Genomic DNA, 20,617 nt, shown 5'->3' on the forward strand with positions numbered 1-20,617 from the left:
GTGAGCAAGCTACCGCTTGAGCCACATCCCCAGCCCCGATTTTTTTTTATAACATTTTTTTTTTTCCTCTGGACATCTTAGGATCTTGTTTTTTTTTTTTTTGTCCCTAGAATTGAAATACAATGATATTGTGGCTTAGTGTGGCTATTTTAAAACTCATCATGCTTAGTATTCAATGGGCCTTTTTAATTTTTTATTTTTTTGTACTTGTAGTTGGATAGCATGCCTTTATTTTATTTGCTTATTTTTGTATGTGGTGCTAAGGATTGAACCCAGTGCCTCACCCATGCTAGGCAAGTGCTCTGCCACTCAGCTCCAGCCCCAGCCCCAGCCCAGACCTTTTCAATCTAAAAGTTTATTTTTACCTATTCTGGGAAATTTTCTTGTATTATTTCTTGTATTGATAGTTTATTCCCTCTTTGATAATAATTTCTGTTCTCTATCTGGGAACCCTTATCCAGATGGTGAAGCTCCTAGGCTGGTCCTCTTATTTTTTTCCTCACCAATTTTTAATTTTTCACTTTTTTCTTTCATTGGAGTTTTAGGAGCTTTCTTTAGCTTTTTTTTTTTTTCCAAGTCTCTATTTCCTTTCTTTTTTTAAAAAAATATTTATATTTTAGTTTTCGGTGGACACAGCATCTTTATTTTATTTGTATGTGGTGCTGAGGATCGAACCCAGCGTCCCGCGCATGCCAGGCGAGCGCGCTACCGCTTGAGCCACATCCCCAGCCCTTTATTTCCTTTCTTTCTTTTTCCCTCCTTCCTTCCTTCCTTCCTTCCTTTTTTTTTTTTTTTTTTTTGTACTGGGGATTGAACCCAGTTGTGCTCTACCTCTAAGCTACACCCCTAACCCTTTTTTATTTTTTATTCTGAGACACGGTCTCTCTAAGTTGCATAGGGCATCACTAAGTTGTTGAGGCTAGCCTTGCATTTGTGATCTTCCTGCTTCAACCTCAGCAGGTTGCCCAGCTTTGTAGGGTGGCTTTTTTTAAAAAAATATTTTTTGTTGTAGATTGGAGTTACTAAACATAGTAACTTTGTTTAGTTATTTATGTGGTGCTGAGGATCGAACCCAAGCCTCTGCCACTGAGTGGCAAACACTCTGCCACTGAGCCACAACTCCAACACGGCTCCTAGCCCCTTTTTGTTTTTTGAGATAGGATCTCAAAACTCACCTGAGTTGCTGAGGCTGGTCTTGAACTTTCCTTCCTCCTTTCTCAGCCTCCTGTGTTGCTGGGATTACAGGTGTGCACCACTACACTGGGCTTATTCTCTGAATTTTATGTATCAGTATTTTTGCACGTCATCATAAGTTGTTTGTTTGCTTTGATTCTGTCCTTCCTATCAGAGATTTTCTTCAAATATCTGATAATTTTTGGCTCTCTGTTTATTTTTTCAAAATATTTATGTTTTAGTTATAGGTGGATACAATATATTTTCTTTATTTAAATGTTTTTTTGTAGTTGTAGATAACAGACTACCTTTACTTTATTTATTTGTATGTGGTGCTGAGGATTGAACCCAGTGCCTCACGAATGATAGGCAAGTGCTCTGCTACTCAGCTACAGCCCCAGCCCACACAATATATTTTACATTTATGTGGTGCTGAGGATCAAACCCAGTGCCTCATGCATGCTAGGGGAGTGCTCTCCTCTGAGCCACAACTCCCGCCCTTCTCTGTTTATTTTTAAGAATGAGACACTAAAAAGCTCAAACTAGGTGGCCCTGGGCTCATCACACCCGTAGGGTAAACTGGCAGGCTGGTCAGAATATTCTTGCCTATAGAGTATAGGCCGGTGGCTGGTGTTTGAGTGTGTCTGACAACTGCTGATTCTGGAGCCACATAGGAGAAGAGAGTTGGGGAGGGAGAAGAGGACTTGCTATTTGAGTAGTTAGATATTTTACTTGATCTCCCTATTTTCATTGTGGCATTCCTGTCTTATCTGTGACAGGTCCCTTGGTTCAGAGGCCCTCTTGTTCAATTTTCTCAATCTTCTAAGTGGTAGCATGGAAGAAGATAGAGGAATATGTTGTTGTTGTTGTTTTTAAGTAGACTTCCAGTCTACCACTGAGCCAAAAACCTCAGTCCTGTATTATACCCTCCTACATCCTCTTTTCCAGAAGTATCAGGCACCTCTAATTTCTGAGCCTTTTCTAAATGTTTTTTCTTCTTCCTTTTGGAACTGAGAATTGAACCCAGGACATTTTATTACTGAACTACATCCCCAGTCATTTTAATTTTTTTGTTTTGAAATAGGGTCTTGCTACATTGGCTAAGGCTGGTTTCGAACTTGTGACCTTCCTGCCTCAGCTTCTGAGTCTCTTGGATTCCATGCCTGGCTTCTGTGAAGTTATTTATTCCTAGTATATCTGCATTCCAGCTTTCAAAACGTTGTTGTCGTCGTCTTCTTCTTCTTTTTTTGTTTTTTTATTGTTCTTGTTTTGTTTTTACATTTTTTTAGTTTTGGGATTGAACCCAAAGCCTCATGGTACATGCTAAGTACTACACATTCTACCACTGTGCTGTAGCTCTAACTTGTTTTTTCTTTTCTTTTCTTTAGGTTTGTATCTTAAAAAAAAAAAAAAAAAGAAAAAGAAATCTCTGTTCTGTTGCTGGCTTTTTTTTTTTTTTTTGAGAGAGAGAGAGAGAATTTTAATATTTATTTTTTAGTTTTCTGCGGACACAACATCTTTGTTTATATGTGGTGCTGAGGATTGAACCCAGGCCGCATGCATGCTAGGCGAGCGCGCTACCGCTTGAGCCACATCCCTAACCCGTGTTGCTGGCTTTTCTTTTCCTTTTTTATTTCTGTATTGGGGATTGAACCCAGGGGACACTTTACCACTAAGCTACATCCCCAGCCCCCGACCCTCTTTTTTTTTTGTTTTTGTTGTTGTTGTAGATGGACAGCATGCCTTTTTTTATTGTTTATTTTATTATATGGTGTAAGGATCGAACCCAGTGCCTCACACATGCAGGGCAAGGGCTCTGCCACTGAGCTACAGCCCTAGCCCCTCCCCAGCCCTTTTTAAATTTTCTTTTTTTGAGAAAGGGTCTTGCTAAGTTGCTTAAGGCCTTGCTGAATTGCTGGGACTGTTCTTGAATTTGTGATACTCTTGCCTTAGCCTTCCAAATTGCTTTGATTCCAGGTGTGCACAACCAGGCCTGGCTCTTTGCTGTCTTTTTTTTTGGGTAGTTGGACACAATACCTTTCTTTTTATTTATTTATTTTTATGGGGTGCTGAGAATCGAACCTAGGGCCTCTCACACACTAGGCGAGTACTCTACCACTGAGCCACAACCCCAGCCCTTATTTTTTTTAATTGTACAACCAATTAGAACATAGATTCTAATAGTTATCTCCAACACTTTCTTATAACTTTATTTTATTTATAATAAAATAACTCACACATGCTAGGCAAGTACTCTACCACTGAGCCTCAACCCCAGCCCATCTTTGCTGTCATTTTAATGGTGTTTTTATGAGGGAACATTGATAAATGCATTTAGTCTATCATGTTTAACTTACACATTCATCAGCTTTTTCTTGCAGATGTCCATTCAAACACCATAGTATCTGTGCAGTGTAATATTGTGTCTGTGATTAGTAATACTCCTTTGATACAGTGTTTTCCAGATTTCCCTAACCCCAAGAATCACTTAAAGTGCTTCTTTAATATATAAAATATCAGGTCTTCTGGAGATTTTCTGATTTTAGTGGGTGTGGATTTAGGGCCCACAGATTTATTTATTTATTTATTTATTTAGTTGTGGTTGGATACAATACCCTTATTCATTTATTTTTATGTGGTGCTAAGGATCAGACCCAGGGCCTTACATGTGCTAGGCAAGCACTCTACCACTGAGCCATAACCCCAGCCCCCACAGATATTTTTGTGTTTGTGTTTTAAACAGATCCTCTACATGTATCTTATCTTAAGGCATATTTGAAAACCCTGATTTAGAAGAGTTCTTTCTCAACTATGAGTGACATCTCATGCTTCCATGACAAACTCCTTAGCTATCACCTAGCATTGCTTTTGTATTCAGACTCTGTTTTAGTCTGTCTAGCTTTGGTCTGCATTTCTAAATTAGGATGTGTCTTTCATCTGATTAACTCCCCTCTCTTCCCTAGTATTAAATATTGACTGATGATAATAACTTTGGCCTTGTGTGACTCCATTTTTCTGGCTAAATCCCTAAATCCCCTGGTTCTTAGGATATGTTATGTGGGTGGGGAGGAAATATTAATTATGAGTATTTAGCTACTCTATATTTTGCTGCCTAAATCCAGGAATCTATTAATGCTTTTGGAAAAATGGAAAATTGACACAGGCTTTGAAAATAGATGTAATAATCATCTGCCTTGGATTTATGCAACATCTTTTTTGAAGATGTTATAGCACTGTGATTTCAAGTTGTTTTTTAGCTTTGACAATACAAAGAGGCACATTTTCTTTTCCTTACTGTATTGTAGATCCTAGGACTGGAAAGGAAAAATGGCTAGTATCTTTTACTGCCTATGTATAAAATGTCTGGAAATGTGTGTGTAGGTTCTGCTTGGTTGCAGTGAATTGCTTGGTGGTCAGGGGCTAAAATGTACTTGGTTTGGTAACAGGACAGAGGACAACTGTAGTACTCTTATCTTCAATCTTAGAAATCTTGTGGTTGTTATTAGCTAAAATTTAGCCTGAGGAAGCCATGGTGGCTTTGGCATAGAGCTGATATGCATTCTGAGATGAGAAGCCACTAAGCTACAATCCCAGCCCTTTTTATATTTCAGTTTTGGGGATCAAGAAATGCAATTTCCTAGCTGGATACAGTGATGCACACCTATAGTCCCAACTGCTTGTGGGAGCTGAGGCAGGAGGACTGCTGCAGACCAGCAGTTTTGAGACCAGTCTGGACAACATACTGAGACAGAAGGAAAGAAAGGAAGAAATGGGATTTCCTTGAGACCAATCATTTTAGAAGTAACTACTGTTATATCTTTGGCTCCTATTTTAATGTCTTAGGGTAAATTACTTTCCTGGTTTTAGCCTCATTTTGTGAAATGCAAATTAGTTACAAACTATAATAGAGGGCTGGCCTGAGAGTAAGTGCTTATAATCTCAGCAATTTAGGAAGCTGAAGCAGGAGGATTGCAAGTTTGCCAGCCTTGGCAACTTAGACCCTGACTCCAAAAAAAAGAAGAAAAAGAACAATAGCAGCAGCAGCTGGGGTGTAATTTAGTGGTGGCATGCCCAGGAGTTCAATCTCTAGTACAACAACAACAACAACAACAACAACAACAACAAAAAAACTATAATAGGGGGACAGCAGTATATTTGAGTGCTGTTTTGTTACTTGATAGGTGGCTAACTTTTCATTGGTAGTTATGCTCTGATCAGCTTCCATGAGTGTGACTGTGGGGGGCAGCTATTGTAGTTTTTGAGTGCTGTTCTACGACTTGATAAGTGACTACCTTCTCAGGTGGTAAGTTATGCTCTTATCAGATTCCATGAATGTGCTTATACCAGGTGTCAGTAAACTATGGCCTATGAGTCATATCTGATCCATAGCCTATTTTTATTTGGCCCTCAAACTAAGACTAGTTTTTTATTTTTAAAAGATTGTGAAAATCAAGAGAAGAAAAAGACAGGCCACAGACTGGGAGAAAATATTTGCAGAAGACATATCTGATAAAGGACTGTTATCTAAAACATATAAAGAGCTCTTGAAACTGAACAATAAGAAAACAAAACAACTCAGTTTTAAAAAATGATAAATAGAAAAAAAATGATAAATAGGGATTGGGTGTAGCTCAGTGGTAGAGCATGGGTTTATCATGGTAGAGCCCTAGGTTTAGTCCCCAGCACACACATACAAAAAGTCAAAAGACCTAAACAGACAGCCTCACCAAAGATGATATACAGATGGCAAGTAAGCATATGAAAATATGTTTAACATCATGTCATTAAGGAATTGCACGTTAAAACAAGATACCACCACACACCTTATACAACTGCCAAAATTCATACATCTTAGTGGTAGAGCACATGCTGAGTATGTGCAAAGACCTGGGTTCCATCCCCAGTGCTGGCAAAAAACAAACAAATCCTTTTTTATGTGGTTGCAGTAGTGCTTGCCTATGTTTCCAGTAACTTGGGCTGAGGCAGGAGGATCGCAAGTTTGAGGCCAGCTTGGGCAACTTAGCGAGACTTTGTCTAAAAAATAAAAAGGGCTGGATATGTAGCTCAGTGGTTGAGTGCCTTTGGGTTCAAACTCTAGTACTGCAGACCAGCAAACAAAGAAAAAAAGAATAGCCAAAATCCAAAACCACCCATGCTGCAAAGATGTGAAGCAAAATGGTACAGCCACTTTGGAAGAAGTCTGGCAGTTTCTTACGGAATACAACATACTTTTATCATGTGATCCAACAGTCACACTGCTTAGTATTTACCCAAAGGAGTTGAAAAACCCTTCACATGGATGTTTATAGCACCTTTCTTCAGAATTGACAAAACGTAGAAGCAACCAAGATGTCATTCAGTAGGAATGGATGAGCAGACTGTAGTATATCTAAGCAATGGAATATTAGTCAACACTAAAAAAGAAAAAGAGCTAAAAAATGGATGTAGTATCATGTGACTATTGTCCCAGCAACTCTGAAGCTGAGGCAGGACAATCACTTGAGTACAGGAATTAGAGATCAGCCTGGGCAATATAATGAGACCTCATCTCAAAAGAAGCTAAAAGAGATGTCAAGACATGAAGGACTCTTAAATGCCTATTACCAAATGAAAAGACAATCTGAAGATGCTCTATGGTATATGATTTCAACTATATGACATTCTAGAATCAGAAAGACTATGAAGATAGTAAAAAGATCAGTGGTTGCTTAAGAATTGGGGGGATTGGCTGGGGTTATGGCTCAGTGGCAGAGTGCTTGTCTAGCACATGTGAGGCACTGGGTTCGATCCTCAGCACCACATAAAAATAAATAAAGGTATCTACAACTAAAAAATTTATATATAAAAAAGAAAGAATTGGGAGGAAAACAAGATTAATAGATATAGGATTTATAAGGCCATAAAACTTCTATATAATACTATAAGATGGTAGATGTAACTCATTGTACATTAGTCAAAACCCACTGAATGTACCATACCAAGAGTGAACCCTATGTAAATTATGGACTTTGGATGTTAATGATGTGTCACTATAGAGTTATCATTTGTAACAAATGTACCTGTAGTATGGGAGGGTATTCATGTGTGGGGACAGAGGTATATGATAATTTTATGTAGTTTTTGCTCATTTTGCTGCTGAATCTAAAACTGCTTTAAAAATAAAGTTTAAGCTGGCACAGCAGTGCACACCTGTAATCCCAGCAACTTGGGAGGCTGAGGCAGGAGGATCTCATGTTCAAAGCCAGCCTCAGCAACTTAGTGAGGCCCTAAGTAACTTAGTGAGACCCTGTCTCAAAAGAGCTCAGTGATTAAGCTCCCCTAGGTTCAATCCCTGGTAATAAATAAATAAATACTTATTCATTTAAAAAAAAGAAGGGAATGGGCTTCGTTGTGCCTCAGAGGTAGAGAGAGTTCTTCCTCAGTATGCACGAGGCTTTGGGTTCAGTCCCCAGCACCTCAAAAAAAAAAAAAAGAAAGAAAAGAAACAGAAAGAAAGGTTAACAAAACAAAGGAAAAATAATATGCAACAGAGACTGTTGCCTAAAATGTTTGTTATCTGGCCTTTTATCAAGAATGTTTACCAAGCTCTGGACTGTATTACATCACATCTAGAATATGAGGTGCTTAGTCTTTCTAGTGCCATGCCTAGTCCTCTAGTCCTCTTAAAGTGTGCGAGACTCCTCAGTGTCTTTAATGGTAAAGTAATTCTTATGATTATCTATTTCATTTACAGGTATATGAGTGACCTAAAGCTGCAAGTAAACACGGAGAGAAAGCAGTGCCAACAGGGAGCAGGGCAAGGATGCCAATTCCTCCTCCCCCTCCTCCCCCTCCTGGCCCTCCTCCCCCTCCCACTTTTAATCAGGTAGGTAGTCTTCTACTAGTCTATCTCCAAACCTTTAAGTAAACAGATTGATGGCCTTGGTTAAAAATTGGTTAAAAATTCGATTTTCCTGCCCATACCAATGTTATTTTGAGCCTGCCCTTTAATTCTGTTTTTAACATCCCAGATTTTTGGTCCTAGTATTCATAGATACTTAGGAATTCCTTGTATAGACATAGTATACTCATGACATTTGGTATGGGAAAATGGAGAACCAATATTGTCTGTCCTCATCATTTAGTCTCATGACTTCTGAAGAGGTCCATTTATTACTGTAATGGCATGTTTTATTTCCTTGTCCTGGTTCATTCTAAATGGAAATTTGAACTGGTTGCATTGGATTAGGAACTTGTGTTTCTTCCTGAATTATTTGCTTTTCAAAGGAGATTGTGGAGCTGGAGATATAGCTCAGTTGGTAGAGTGCTTACCTTGCATGCACAAGGCCCAGGGTTCAATTCCCAGCCCCACAAAAAAAAAAAGAAAAAAAAAAAAAAAAAAAAAAAGAGCATCCCTGGGCACCAGGGGAGCACTATCCTGGATATGGTGGGGGATCACCTACTTATCAAACAATTCCTGTAGAGTTCATTGGTGTCATGTAGTCACTAAAATAGTTTAGTTATAGGATCAATAAAAGAATCCAAATTTATGGGCTGGGGATACGGCTCAAGCGGTAGCGCGCTCGCCTGGCATGCGTGCGGCCCGGGGTTCGATCCTCAGCACCACATACCAACAAAGATGTTGTGTCCGCTGAGAACTAACTAACTAAATAAATAAATAAAAGAAAAAAAAAAAAAGGAGATTGTGTCATTTCTTTGGTATCCCTGAGAAAAGAGACAGGGATTCTTGTTGGTTGTTTCTTGCTACAAGTTCATTTTTTCCTTTTCTGCCCTGAGACAGTTTATTTTAAAGTCAAACATATCATGTTTTACACCCTATTAAGAAAGGAAGGAGCCAGCCCTGGTGGCACATGCCTGTAATCCCAGTGGTTTAAGAGGCTGAGGCAGGAGGATTGCGTGTTCAAAGCCAGCCTCAGCAAAAGAGGAGCTAAGCAACTCAGTGAGACCTTGTCTCTAAATAAAATACAAAATAGGGCTGGGGATGTGGCTCAGTGGTTGAGTGCTCCTGAGTTCAATCCCCAGTACCAAAAAAAAAAAATAAGGGCTGGGAATGTGGCTCAGTGATAAACACCCCTGGCCCTGGGTTCAATTCCAAGTGCCTATCAATTAATCAATAAAATTAAATAAATAAAATTTTCTAAAAAAAGAAAGGAAGGAAGCTGGGAATGGTGGCTTAGGCCTATAATCCCAGATAGTCAGGAGGTTGAGGAAGGAAGATTGAAAGTTCAAGCCCAGGGCTGGGATTGTGGCTCAGCGATAGAGCGCTTGCCTAGCACATGTGAGGCACTGGGTTCGATCCTCAGCACCACATAAAAATAAATAAAGAAATAAAATAAATTGTGTCCATCTACACTAAAATTTTGTAAAAATATTTTTTAAGTTGTTTGATGGACCCTTATTTTTTATTTGCTTATTTATATGTGGTGCTGGGAATCGAACGCAGTGCCTCACACATACATGGCAAACACTGTACTGCTGAGCTAGACTCCAGCCCCTACACTAAAAATTCTTAAAAAAAAAAAAAAAAGAAAGAAAGAAAATTCAAGCCTAGCCTCCACAATTTAGTGAGATTGTTGCCTCAGAATGGAAATTAAAGATTACCTCTAGATAGGGAATAGGGGTGGGAGGGAGAAGGAGAATAGCAAGGATGGTGGAAGGGGATGGTCATCATTATACAAAATACATGTATGAAGATGTGAATTTGGTGTCAGCATATCTTATATACAAACAGAGATATGATAAATTGTGTTATAAAGGTGTATTAAGAATTGTAATGCAAAAAAATCAATAAGAGAACTCATGTATAATCGCATAATTTGCTGTGAACATACTTTATATACAGAGTTATGAAAAATTGTGCTGTGAATGGATAATTATGAATGTAATGCATTCCACTATTTGTCATATATGAAATAAAAAAAAGAAACACAATAGGTATATCTGTTAAAATGAAAGTTATTAATTCAGTGAATATTTTTAGTAAGTTCTTAATAGACTTTCTATATGCCTGATGATAAAATAAGAATTAATAGAAAATAAAATGTTGATATTTGCTAAGTTTAATTAAAAAAAAGAATGAAAATTAAAAAGGGCTGGGAATGTAGTTCAGTGGTTAAACATCTTACTCTGGGTTTAGTCCTTAGTAATGGGAAAAAACAAAGAAGCTTATGGAATAGATTGGTAAGAATACAAAGTTTCAATAATGGGAGGAAAAAAAACAAGGAGGCAGCCACTCTAACCTTACCTGGGCTGTGAAACCTCCTGGTATCATATAATAAAGAAGGAATCTGTAGCTGGATAATCTCAGTGGCTTGGGAGACTGAGAGGAGGATCACAAGTTCAAGGCCAACCTTAGCAATTTAGACCCTGAGCAATTTAGTGATACTCCGTCTCAAAAAGAAAAAGGGGCCAATTGCGGTGTTGTACCTCTAAATCCCAGTGGTTTGGGAGGCTAAGATAGGAGGATCGTGAGTACAAAGCCAGCCTCAGCAACAGCAAGGCCCTTAACTCAGTGAGACCCTGCCTCTAATAAAAATACAAAAAATAGGGCTGGGGATGTGGCTCAGTGGTTGAGTGCCCCTGAGTTCAATCCCTGGTACCAAAAAAAAAAAAAAAAAAGGAAGGAATCTGTGCCTTCTCATTTTAGTAAAATTTACAAGTAAAAGTAACTTCTGACAGAAATGGTCTAGAGGTGTGTGTGTGTACTGTGTGTGTACATAATATATATACATATGCATATGTGTGTGCACATAATTATTTATATAATTAGGTATTTAATAGGTAAGAAATTGTGTCTTGAAGAGGAAAAGTGACTTGCTTAATTTGAGGCCAGCTTGGGTAACTTAATGAGACTGTGTCTCAAAATAGAAAGGGCTGGGGGGCTGGGGATATAGCTCAGTTGGTAGAGTGCTTGCCTTGCATGCACAAGGCCCTGGGTTCAATCCTCAGCACCACCAAAAAAAAAAAAAAAAAAAAAAAAAAAAAACACTGGGGTACAGTTCAGGAAAAGTAGGGAGTGGGAAGGGGAAAGTGACTTGTTTAATTAGATTGGTCTCAGAAGTAGGACTAGAGTTTAGATCTGCCAACTTGTACTTATTTTCCCCATAACCTCTGGTTTTCAGACATCTTCTTAGGATGTATATGAACTCCATTTGAGGTGAAATTTTGTATGCAAGCCCATTAAGAGCTACTGTGGCTATAGTGGGAGGAGGAAGGGGAGGCAAAGGCCCTGAGGAGAGGTAATGCTTGAACTGAGTCTGAAGTGAGCAGATTTTAGTCAGAAGAAAGTCACTTAAAGCAGAATGTGAAAGGATGGTGATTTGTGAGAAAGCATACGGAGGTTTAGATTATTACTTGAGATGATGTGATAGGAGATGAAGCCAGAGAGGCTGAGGGTTTGGATTTTTCTCTTGTGATAATGGGGAGTTGTTAAAGTATTTCAACAACTGGAGCAACCTGTTCAGTTTGTATTAGAAAGGTCACTCTCACAGTGTGGAAGTGGATTAGGGGTTGGGACTCCACAAAAGACTATTGTTATTAAAAATTGAGGTTCTGGGGGCTCCAATTGTAGCTTAGTAGTAGAGTGCTTGCTTAGCATGTGTGAGGCCTCGGGTTTGGTCCTCAGCACCACATAAAAATAAATTAAATAGAGGTATTGTGTCTATAACTAAAAAAAAAAAAATTAAAAAATTATAACTAAAAAAATTATAACTAAAAAAAATCTGAGGGTCTGGACTAAAGCAGTGAGGATGAAGAGTGGACATGATTTAGAAAGTAAATTTTTTTTAAAAAAATTTGTTTATTGTAGTTGGACACAACACCCCAATTTTATTTTTATGTGGTGCTGAGGATCGAACCCAGGGCCCCACACATGCTAGGCGAGCCCTCCATTGCTGAGCCACAACCCCAGTCCTAGAAAGTAAAATGTTTTTTAAAAATATTTCTTTTTAGTTATAGATGGACACAATGCCTTTATTTTATTTATTTTTTTATGTGGTGTTGAGGATTGAAGCCATTGCCACACACAAGCTAGGCAAGCACTCTACCACCATGCTACAACCCCAGCCCAGAGAGTAAAATCGTAAAGAGTTTGGTGACAGAAAGAGGAAGGAGATTTGAGAGATTTGGGAGCTAGATTGATGGTTTTATTTAAGAAATAATTATGTTTGTGAAAGAGCTCAGTTTTGGACAAGTTTAATAATATTTTCTTTACAAAAGTAATATGTTCAGCTGGGTGTAATGCATACCTATAATCCCAGGGTCTCAGAGGTTGAGGCAAGAGATTCATAAGTTAAGCCCAGACTGGGCAATTTAAAGAGGCCTTAAACAACTTAGAGACCCAGCCTCAAAATAAAAAATAAGCCAGTGTGTTGGCACACACCTGTTCCCAGCAGCTCAAAAGGCTGAGGCAGGAGGATTGCAAGTTCAAAGAAAGCCTAAGCCAAAAGCAAGGTGCTAAGCAACTCAGTGGGATCCTGTCTCTAAATAAAATACAAAATAGGGCTGGAAATGTGGCTCAATGGTTGAGTCCCTTGGAATTCAATCCCTGACCCCCCAAAAATAAATAAATAAAAATGAGAAATGAAAAGGGCTGGGGACACAGCTCAGTGATAGAGCACCCCTGAGTTCAGTCCCTAGAACTGGAATGGGGGGGGAGATATATTTAATAATTTGGAAACTGTGGATAAGGAAAAAGGAGTAGCCATTCATAATCCAATCTCCCCCCTTATCAGGGATTGAACTCGGGCACTCAGCCACTGAGCCACATTTTGTATTTAATTATTTAGAGGCAGGGTCTCACTGAGTTGTTTAACACCTTGCCATTGCTGAGTCTGGCTTTGAACTCGAAATCCTTCTGCTTCAGCCTCCTGAGCTGCTGAGATTGCAGGTGTGCACAACTGCACCCAGCTTATAATCCAGTCTTCATAATGGTTTTATGTATATCTCCCCCTTCTTCTTTCCCTTCTACTTAAAAAAAAAAAAAAAAGAGGCTGTGCATACTATACATACTGATTTCTAATCTGCTTTTTTTTTTTTTCATTACTATATTGTGAATGGTATGAATGGCTTCTCATGTCCTTAAATGTTTAATAGTGTCATTTTGGGGGGTATTTGAGTAATAGTATTTTCAGAACTGTTATTGTAATGTGATTGTGGAGCTGGGTACAATGGCACAAACATGTAATCCCAACAACTCTAGAGTCTTGAGAAAGGATTGCAAATTCAAATTCAAGGCCAATCTGGGCATCTTAGTAGGATTCTGTCTCAAAATAAAAAGGCCTGGAAATGAATTCTGTACATGAGTGAGTCCCTGGATTCAATCCCTATTACCTCTCCCCCAAAAAAAGTTTCTATAAAATTAGGAAATACTAATAAAAGTAAAAAATGCCAAACTATGGTTAACTTTTGTTAAGACTGTGTTTTATATTTACTGTAGGAAAATTAGAAAATACAAGAAAACCAAGAATTATTGCATGATAATAATCTTCAGTAGTATATCATTGTACAGTATGTACTTGCAGAAATTTTCTGTGTATACCTTTTTTCCTCCTAAAGTATATATTGTTTATTGAGCTTTTACTATATATACTAAGCACTGTACTAACAATCTTTTTAAAAGTGTGACCTCATAGCTAAGGAGGCTGAGGCAGGAGAATCACAAGTTCAAAGCCAGCCTCAGCAAGACTCTGTCTCAAAACAAAAAATAAAAATAAAAAGGGCTGGGGATATGGTTTACTGGTTAAGTGTGCATAGGTTCAATCCCTAGTATCCCTCCAAAAAGTAATAAATAAAAGTTTGATCTCACTAGGAATGTAGCTAAGAGGTAGATAGCACTTGCCTAATGATGTGTGAGGCCTTGGGTTCAATCTCTAGCACCACAACAAAAAAAAAAAAGAAAAAAGTGGCACCTCATTTAATTCCCAAAACTACCTGTGTGACAGGTTCTATTGTTATTCCTGTTTTATAGAAGAGAAAACTGGAGTAACACTATTGTTTTGTAATATTTTTATGATTGTGTCAAAATGCAAAATGTTTACTGCTGAGACAGATAGTTCTACATCTTTAAGAGCTTAACTGGTACTCCATTGTATAGTTATATTTTCATTGTTCCTTTTTGTTGAACTTTTATATTATTTTCAGTTATATGCTGTTATAAATAATTTATTGCAATTAGTAGCCTTGTGCATTTTTTTCCCCCCTCAAAACTAATTCCTGGGGCTGGGGTTGTGGCTCAGTGGTAGAGCACTTGCCTAGCACGTGCAAGGTGCTGGGTTCCATCCTCAGCACCACATAAAAATAAATAAATAAAATAAAGGTATTGTGTCCAATTACAACTTAAAAAAAAAAGTTTAAAAAAATAAATAAATAAAAATTAGGCTGGGTGCCATGACTTACACCTATAATCCCAGCAGCTTGTGAGGCTGAGGCTGGAGGATTGGGAGTTCAAAGACAGCCTCAGCAACTTAGCAAAGCACTTAGCAACTCAGTGAGATCCTGTCTCTAAATTAAAAAAAAAAAAAAAAAAGGATGGGGCTGGGGTTGTGGCTCAGTGGTAGCGTGCTTGCCTAGCTCTGAGAGGCACTGGATTTTATCGTCAGCACCACATATAAATAAATAAACAAAATAAAGATATTGTGTCCATCTACAACTAAAAAGGGGGGTGGCTGGGAATGTGGTTCAGTGGTTAAGTGAGTTTTTTGGATTGGGTTCAATCCAAAAAAAAAAGAACAATAAAAAAATCAAAAATTACCTAAATAAATTTAAAAAATAAGAAGTTACACTAATAGTGAACCTGTTTTAAAAAAAATACAATTGGGCTGGGATCACCGCTCAGTGGTAGAGCGCTTGCCTAGCATGTGTGAGGCACTGGGTTCGATTCTCAGCACTGCATATAAATAAATGAATAAAATTAAGGTTCATCAACATTTAAAAAATATTTTATAAAAGCACAATAATAATAATTATTATTATTTTGTACTGGGGGGTTGAACTCAGGGGCATTTAACCACTGAACCACATTTCCAGCCCATTTTTTGTTTTGTTTTGTTTTTTGTTTTCAGGGGGGCGAGTACTGTGGGGATTGAACTCAGGAGCACTCAACCACTGAGCTGCGTCCCCAGCCCTATTTTGTACTGTATTTACAGTCAAGGTCTCACCGAACTGCTTAGCACCTTGACATTCCTGAAGCTGGCTTTGAACTCATCCTCCTGCCTCAGCCTCTTGAGGTGCTGGGATTCAGGTGTGCACCATTGCACCTGGTCTGTTTTGTTTTGTTTTGGTTGAAAGCTAACACTTAGGAGGTATTTACATTCTCGGAGAAGGTTGTTAATGCAGCTGAACCAGTATTAATCATTTTAGTGGCCTGTAACATTCATAGAGGTATGTGTAGTCTCACCTCTAATATGGGTTTGTAACTTGGTGAGTGCAGTTCATCTAAACTGCTTTTTAAGTCATATTCTCAAGCAGGAGCTACATGATGGGTAGACAAATAATTTATTTTTCCATATTTTTATTGGTGCAAAATAAAATTTCTTTGCTCTCGGGCTGGGGATGTGGCTCAAGCGGTAGCGCGGGTGGAAGGAACAGTTGTGCCCTCTCCCTTAGATGCTTGTGCTGAGAGCTGGGTACTTCAGGTGAGTTGAGTGTTTGATTGGAAACTGAATCTGGCCATGCTCTTTCTTGAACCCCATTTCCTCCACATCTTTGACCCTGTGAGGGGTTGCCCACCAGTGAGTTCTCCTTATGCTAGTAGAATCTCAGTGCATCTGAATTCTGGTGGCATCTTAAGATCCCTGAGGCAGTCACAGCAAAACTCAGCATTGCCCTGCATACTTAGAAAATAGTGACTGGATTGGACCCTCCCTCCACCCCACCTCTTAGGTCTCCCCATCTGTCCTGGCTAGGCAGGATGGCAGTGGCTGGTAGTGATTGTACTCCTTGTTTGGGGTCTAGCAGGCTGATGTCCAGCTCTGTCCTGTGTTGGCCTTTAGACATTGTGAGTACTGACTTATGTCTGCATCTCAGCTTTCTTTCCAATAAACTGGGGATAGTAATGCCTACCTACTATAGGCTTGCTGAGAAGATAAAATGAGATGCACTAAGAGCAGTGTCAAGTACACACACTTCATTATTATTACTACTTTTACTGAGATGAGCTCTTTGGGGTTGAGTTGTGATCTCCAAACCTCCCGTTCTCTAGGTAGAAAGGGAGGAAGGGGAAACATGTGGCATTAAAGGTATTTTGGGTTGAGTCCAAGGGCAGGGCAGCATGAGCTCACATGCCCATGGCCCTCCCCTGGGCCTGCCCCCCCCCCCCCCACCCAGCCCTCAAACCCAGTTCCTCTTTGCATCTCTGGGCCTACCATCTACTGCCCCTGGAAGAGGGAAGACCCTTGGAGGAAGCTGGGGCTCATGGATGGGCAGAGGGTTTCCATGATGGGTTTAAAGGGATCTTCAATGGCAGGAAACTGCAGACCTGAATGTTATTCTTTTCTGCTCCATTTTCCTGCAACTGACTTTCTGGGAATTAAGTCTGTTTCCTTCTTTTGTTCTTACATGGACAGTGGGGGGCTTCCCCCTAGAGTCCCCCCCCACCCCTACCCCAGGGGCTTCTGGAACTTGTGAGAAAGGCTGGCAACCAAATAAAAGCCACTTTGAGCCCTAAATACAAGATTCATGATTCTGGGGCTCTGCTTAAGTCACCTGCTCCCCTCCCACCCATCCCTTCCACACTGCTTTATTTCTCCAAGAATTCCTGCCGTGTTCGTGATCAGTGTTGACATTTAAGGAGCAGGAAAGAAGCCATGGGGGAGTCAGCTTCAGTTGTCACAGATGAATGTATGAGTGAACCTCCCCAAAGTCCCTAAAATCCCATCCCAGGGGGGATCCCAACTCCTGGGCGTGAAGGGTGGGACTATACACTGTCATTTATGGGCTCTTTTCTCGATGGCCACTCCTGGTACATAGCTGCTGCCTCCCAGTGTTCTTCAGTGACCTGGAGACCTCCCTATGCCCAGGGGCTAATGGGTAAGTGGGGGGCTCATCCAATGGTTATGATGGCTGGTTTCCCCACCTCCCATGAGTTAGGATTCAGAAGTCAGACGGTGATTAGAAAGATCAGGTCTTTACTGCAAAATCACTCAACTATCACACAGCCGCAGTTCCTTCAATACATTGCAAAATCTCAGGGCCAGAGCCCTACTTTCTAGAAAGTTTATTGCATAAAATAACATTTTAAGAATAGTGTGGGCACTGCTGAAGTTCACCTCGGCTTTCCACTGGAGGCGGAGGGTAAGAGTCAACTCATCCAACAGCATTAGCAGCTTTTTTGGTACTGGAGGAGAGGGCAGCTCTAATGCACATAACCCCAGGGGTGAGGAGGACCCATCAATCAGGGCCTCACTCCTGCTGCCTCCCAGGGCACCATATGGAATATACACCCAGGACCAAGGCCCACACCAGGCCAGACTCCTGCCCACTCAGGGACCTGGGGCAGTTGATAGCTCTGATCAGGCGGTGTTTACAGGGGAGAGTTAATGCTGGCTATGGGAGGTGGGTGGGGAAGGGATATGGTCACACTTCCTGGCTCAAGAAGCTTTGGTGTTCTGGGCACAGGTGTGCACCACCTTCCACAATGGGGACACAGGAGCTATGTGGCAGCCTCCGCTGCCTGCCTACTGTCTCCTTTGTTCTATTGCACAATTCATCCAACCCTGTGGGGCTGGGTGGGTGACTCAGCAGCTCCATCACTCCAGGGAGGATGGGGGAAGGCTCACCTCTTGACAGTGACAGGTACATCTCCACCTGAGGCCTTTGACTCCTCAGGTGAGACAGTGAGAGGAGCCTGCTGGGTCCAGGAGAGGAGGAGAAGGACGCAGAGACCACCAACCCTCCCCAAACTTCAAGGACCTAGACATGCCTAGAGGGGAACTCCAGGCTCCCATCCAGCCCCCAGGACCCCTTCAAAAACCGATTCTACTCCAAGGAAATTCTCCAAGTCCTGGCAGACCCTTGCTGGGCAAGTCCAGGGCAGCTTTGTGAATTCATGGCTTTGTAAGACTGAGGCTGCAGAAGCACCCACAGGATAGCTTCTCTGCATGTCCCTGCACAGTTCAGCAGCGGAAGGACAGGGTCACTTCTCCACAGGGTAGGGCTCAGCAGTCACGGCAGTCATCTGAGGCAGCCGCTGCCCTTGGTCACTGCTCTCTCTGGGGTCCAGCCTACTCAGGAGTCAGTCAGGCAGGGGTGTGACCTCAAGAGTCAGTCTGAGGCAGGTCCTGCCCATCTTTGTGGGAGTAAGGTGGGTGGGGGGAGGAGAATGGGCAAGATGAGGTCCTTCCCCCAACCGAGGAAGTCTCAAAGTGCTGACAGTGCTGGTTTTGAGTCATTTCCCATTCTGCACAATGACTCCAGACTAGAGAAGAGCGAGGGGGCTCTGACTCTTAGAAAGGGAGGACTTTCCAGGTGAGAATCGAGGGGATAGGAAGTCAAGATGAGATGGGAGAGAAAGGAGGTAGTCATCAGGATGACCTCGTCCTGCTGGAAGCAGTTTGGCATGTGGCACTGGAGTTGTCAGTAAGCAAGTGCCAGCAAGGACGAAGGAAAGGCACCTGTCCGCTGACAGGCCTGACTGCCTGCCTTTGGGCCAGGCCTAAGTGTGCACATCCACCAGGGTGAGAAGGCCCGGGTTTCTTGGGTGACTTGTGTAGGGTCAAGAATAAAAAAAATATTTTCTGTTGCAATATGAAGGGAAAAAAACCCACCTTAAAAAACTAGACCTTTTAATCAGGAATGTGGAATTGAAAATGTCCCCCAAGTCTCATTTCCACAGTGTTTGAACAGCCCTAATGGAGGTGTGACAGTGAGGTGAGCCCAGCCTGATGAAAGGCCCCATTGAGCCTTGAGCAGAGGACATCTGGTGGTGTCCTTGCTCCTGAGACAGAGGGAGGTGGGAGGCCATGGGATGTCATTGGGCTTCCTGGCTTTCTCTGGGAGGCCCATGCTCTCTAGTCACACCTGAGGGTCTTCCTGAAAAGGGGAGACACTTGACACACCAAGAGGAGCCTGGGGTGATGGCAAACCCGGCTGGGACGGCTTGGGGTGGGTGAGGAGATTGGCCTAGGTTAGAGTGTTCTGTTCCTGGTATTTGCGCCGGCGGGCACAGCGGGGGCAGCCCTTCTTCACCACAGCCTGGCAGCTCTGGTGGAAGACGGTCTTGCACTCAGCACACCTGGGGAGAGAGCAGCGTGCACAGTTTGTGCCAGTTGACTAGAGGCCATCCTGGGGTGAGGGCTGGCCAGGGCTCTGGTCAGGTCCCATAGTGAGGCTGTGTTCTTCTTGGCAGCCCCTACCTGCCTGCTTTAGATGATGAGATCACAGCCATGCCGGGCATGGAGATTCTCCATCCACTTCATTTCTCACAAGTGCTGCCTGAGTGTCTCTAAATGATTTCTTACCTATCTTTAAAAACATAGTTTCAAAAACAGCTCCAGGCCCATGCAGGGTTGAACCCTGGCGGGTGTACTCACTGGAAGTGGAGGAATGTGCTCCCTGGGGCAGCTTTTTATTCCCCATGTCTGGGTGAATTTTTCAATTCAGAGGCTTCTGATATTGAGCAATGACTGGGGATAAGAACAATCGCTACAGTGGCAGAAGCTGTGGCAAGCACCACCCATAGGTGCCCATTCTGTGCCAGGGGTTTAGGGCCAGGGCCATAGCTTGTTCAGTCCCTCCTCAGCTTGTTTGCAGACTGAGGTGGGGGTCCCTCTCAGTACCGGCAGCCACCTCTTCTCCAGGGTGATGGATGCTCAGTACAGGGGGGAGCCATGGGAGCCCCAGGCAGGGGCTGCTCCAGACAACTTTGCCAGCCAGGCTCTGGCACAGAGTGGATGTTCACTGTTCCTGAGTGGCAAAACTAGGGCTACTCCCTATAGTGCTGTGCAGAGCTGTGGGTGTCGTGCATACCTGATTGTGGTGTCAAACTCAAAGGGGAAGATGATGTCATGGTGGTGGCAGATCTGGCAAATAAAGCCCCGCTGTGTGCACAGGTCACAGTGGTAGACATGCTGGGAGGCGAACTCGATCAGGGCCTTGAGGAACCCTTCATACACCCCATCTGCAATCTGTAGGGATAAGCACAAGCCTGGCCTCAGGCAGCTGCATTGTGGCACCAGACTCCCCGCTGAGAGGAACTGCCTCCAGCTCCTCTATTAGCAAGGAGACTTCCCCAATTTGGGCTGTCACGGGGAGTTACTGGATTTACAGATGAGATCCAAATCTACTCCATTCTCTTGAGCAAAGCAGCGTCCTACACTTTCAACCCAGGATTCTAGAGTCTGCTGCCTGCCAGGGAACCAGGGGAGTCTGTCACTGCCCAGGATGTACTGGGGCAGCAGGGAGGCCCATTCTGAGATGTGAAAAAGTTGAACACTGCTATCTGGTCTCA

At 41.8% G+C, this 20,617-nt stretch overlaps 1 protein-coding gene and 1 long non-coding RNA gene across 9 annotated transcripts in view; one reads left to right on the plus strand and one right to left on the minus strand.

Moving 5' to 3' along the window:
- Positions 1-20,617, plus strand: part of LOC114108464 (uncharacterized) — a 33,483-nt gene that overhangs the window by 12,274 nt on the left and 592 nt on the right. For 7 of the 8 annotated variants that reach the window (XR_011704942.1, XR_011704949.1, XR_011704947.1 and 4 more), the window contains one exon: positions 7,907-8,038. This is a non-coding gene — a long non-coding RNA (uncharacterized lncRNA). Of the gene's footprint in view, positions 1-7,906; positions 15,807-20,617 lie in introns of all 8 variants that reach the window. The other variant, XR_011704948.1, reaches the window with a different exon arrangement.
- Positions 17,281-20,617, minus strand: part of LOC139701329 (pleckstrin homology domain-containing family M member 1) — a 45,359-nt gene continuing 42,022 nt past the window's right edge. The window contains exons 11-12 of the mRNA XM_071603226.1: positions 20,137-20,294; positions 17,281-19,402 (exon numbers count right to left, since the gene is read on the minus strand). Of these exons, the coding sequence (XP_071459327.1) occupies positions 19,291-19,402; positions 20,137-20,294 (270 nt within the window). The 3' untranslated portion in view covers positions 17,281-19,290. The remainder of the gene's footprint in view (positions 19,403-20,136; positions 20,295-20,617) is intronic.

This window comes from Marmota flaviventris, chromosome 17 (assembly GCF_047511675.1).
Source record: "Marmota flaviventris isolate mMarFla1 chromosome 17, mMarFla1.hap1, whole genome shotgun sequence".
Classification (NCBI taxonomy): Eukaryota; Metazoa; Chordata; class Mammalia; order Rodentia; family Sciuridae; genus Marmota; species Marmota flaviventris.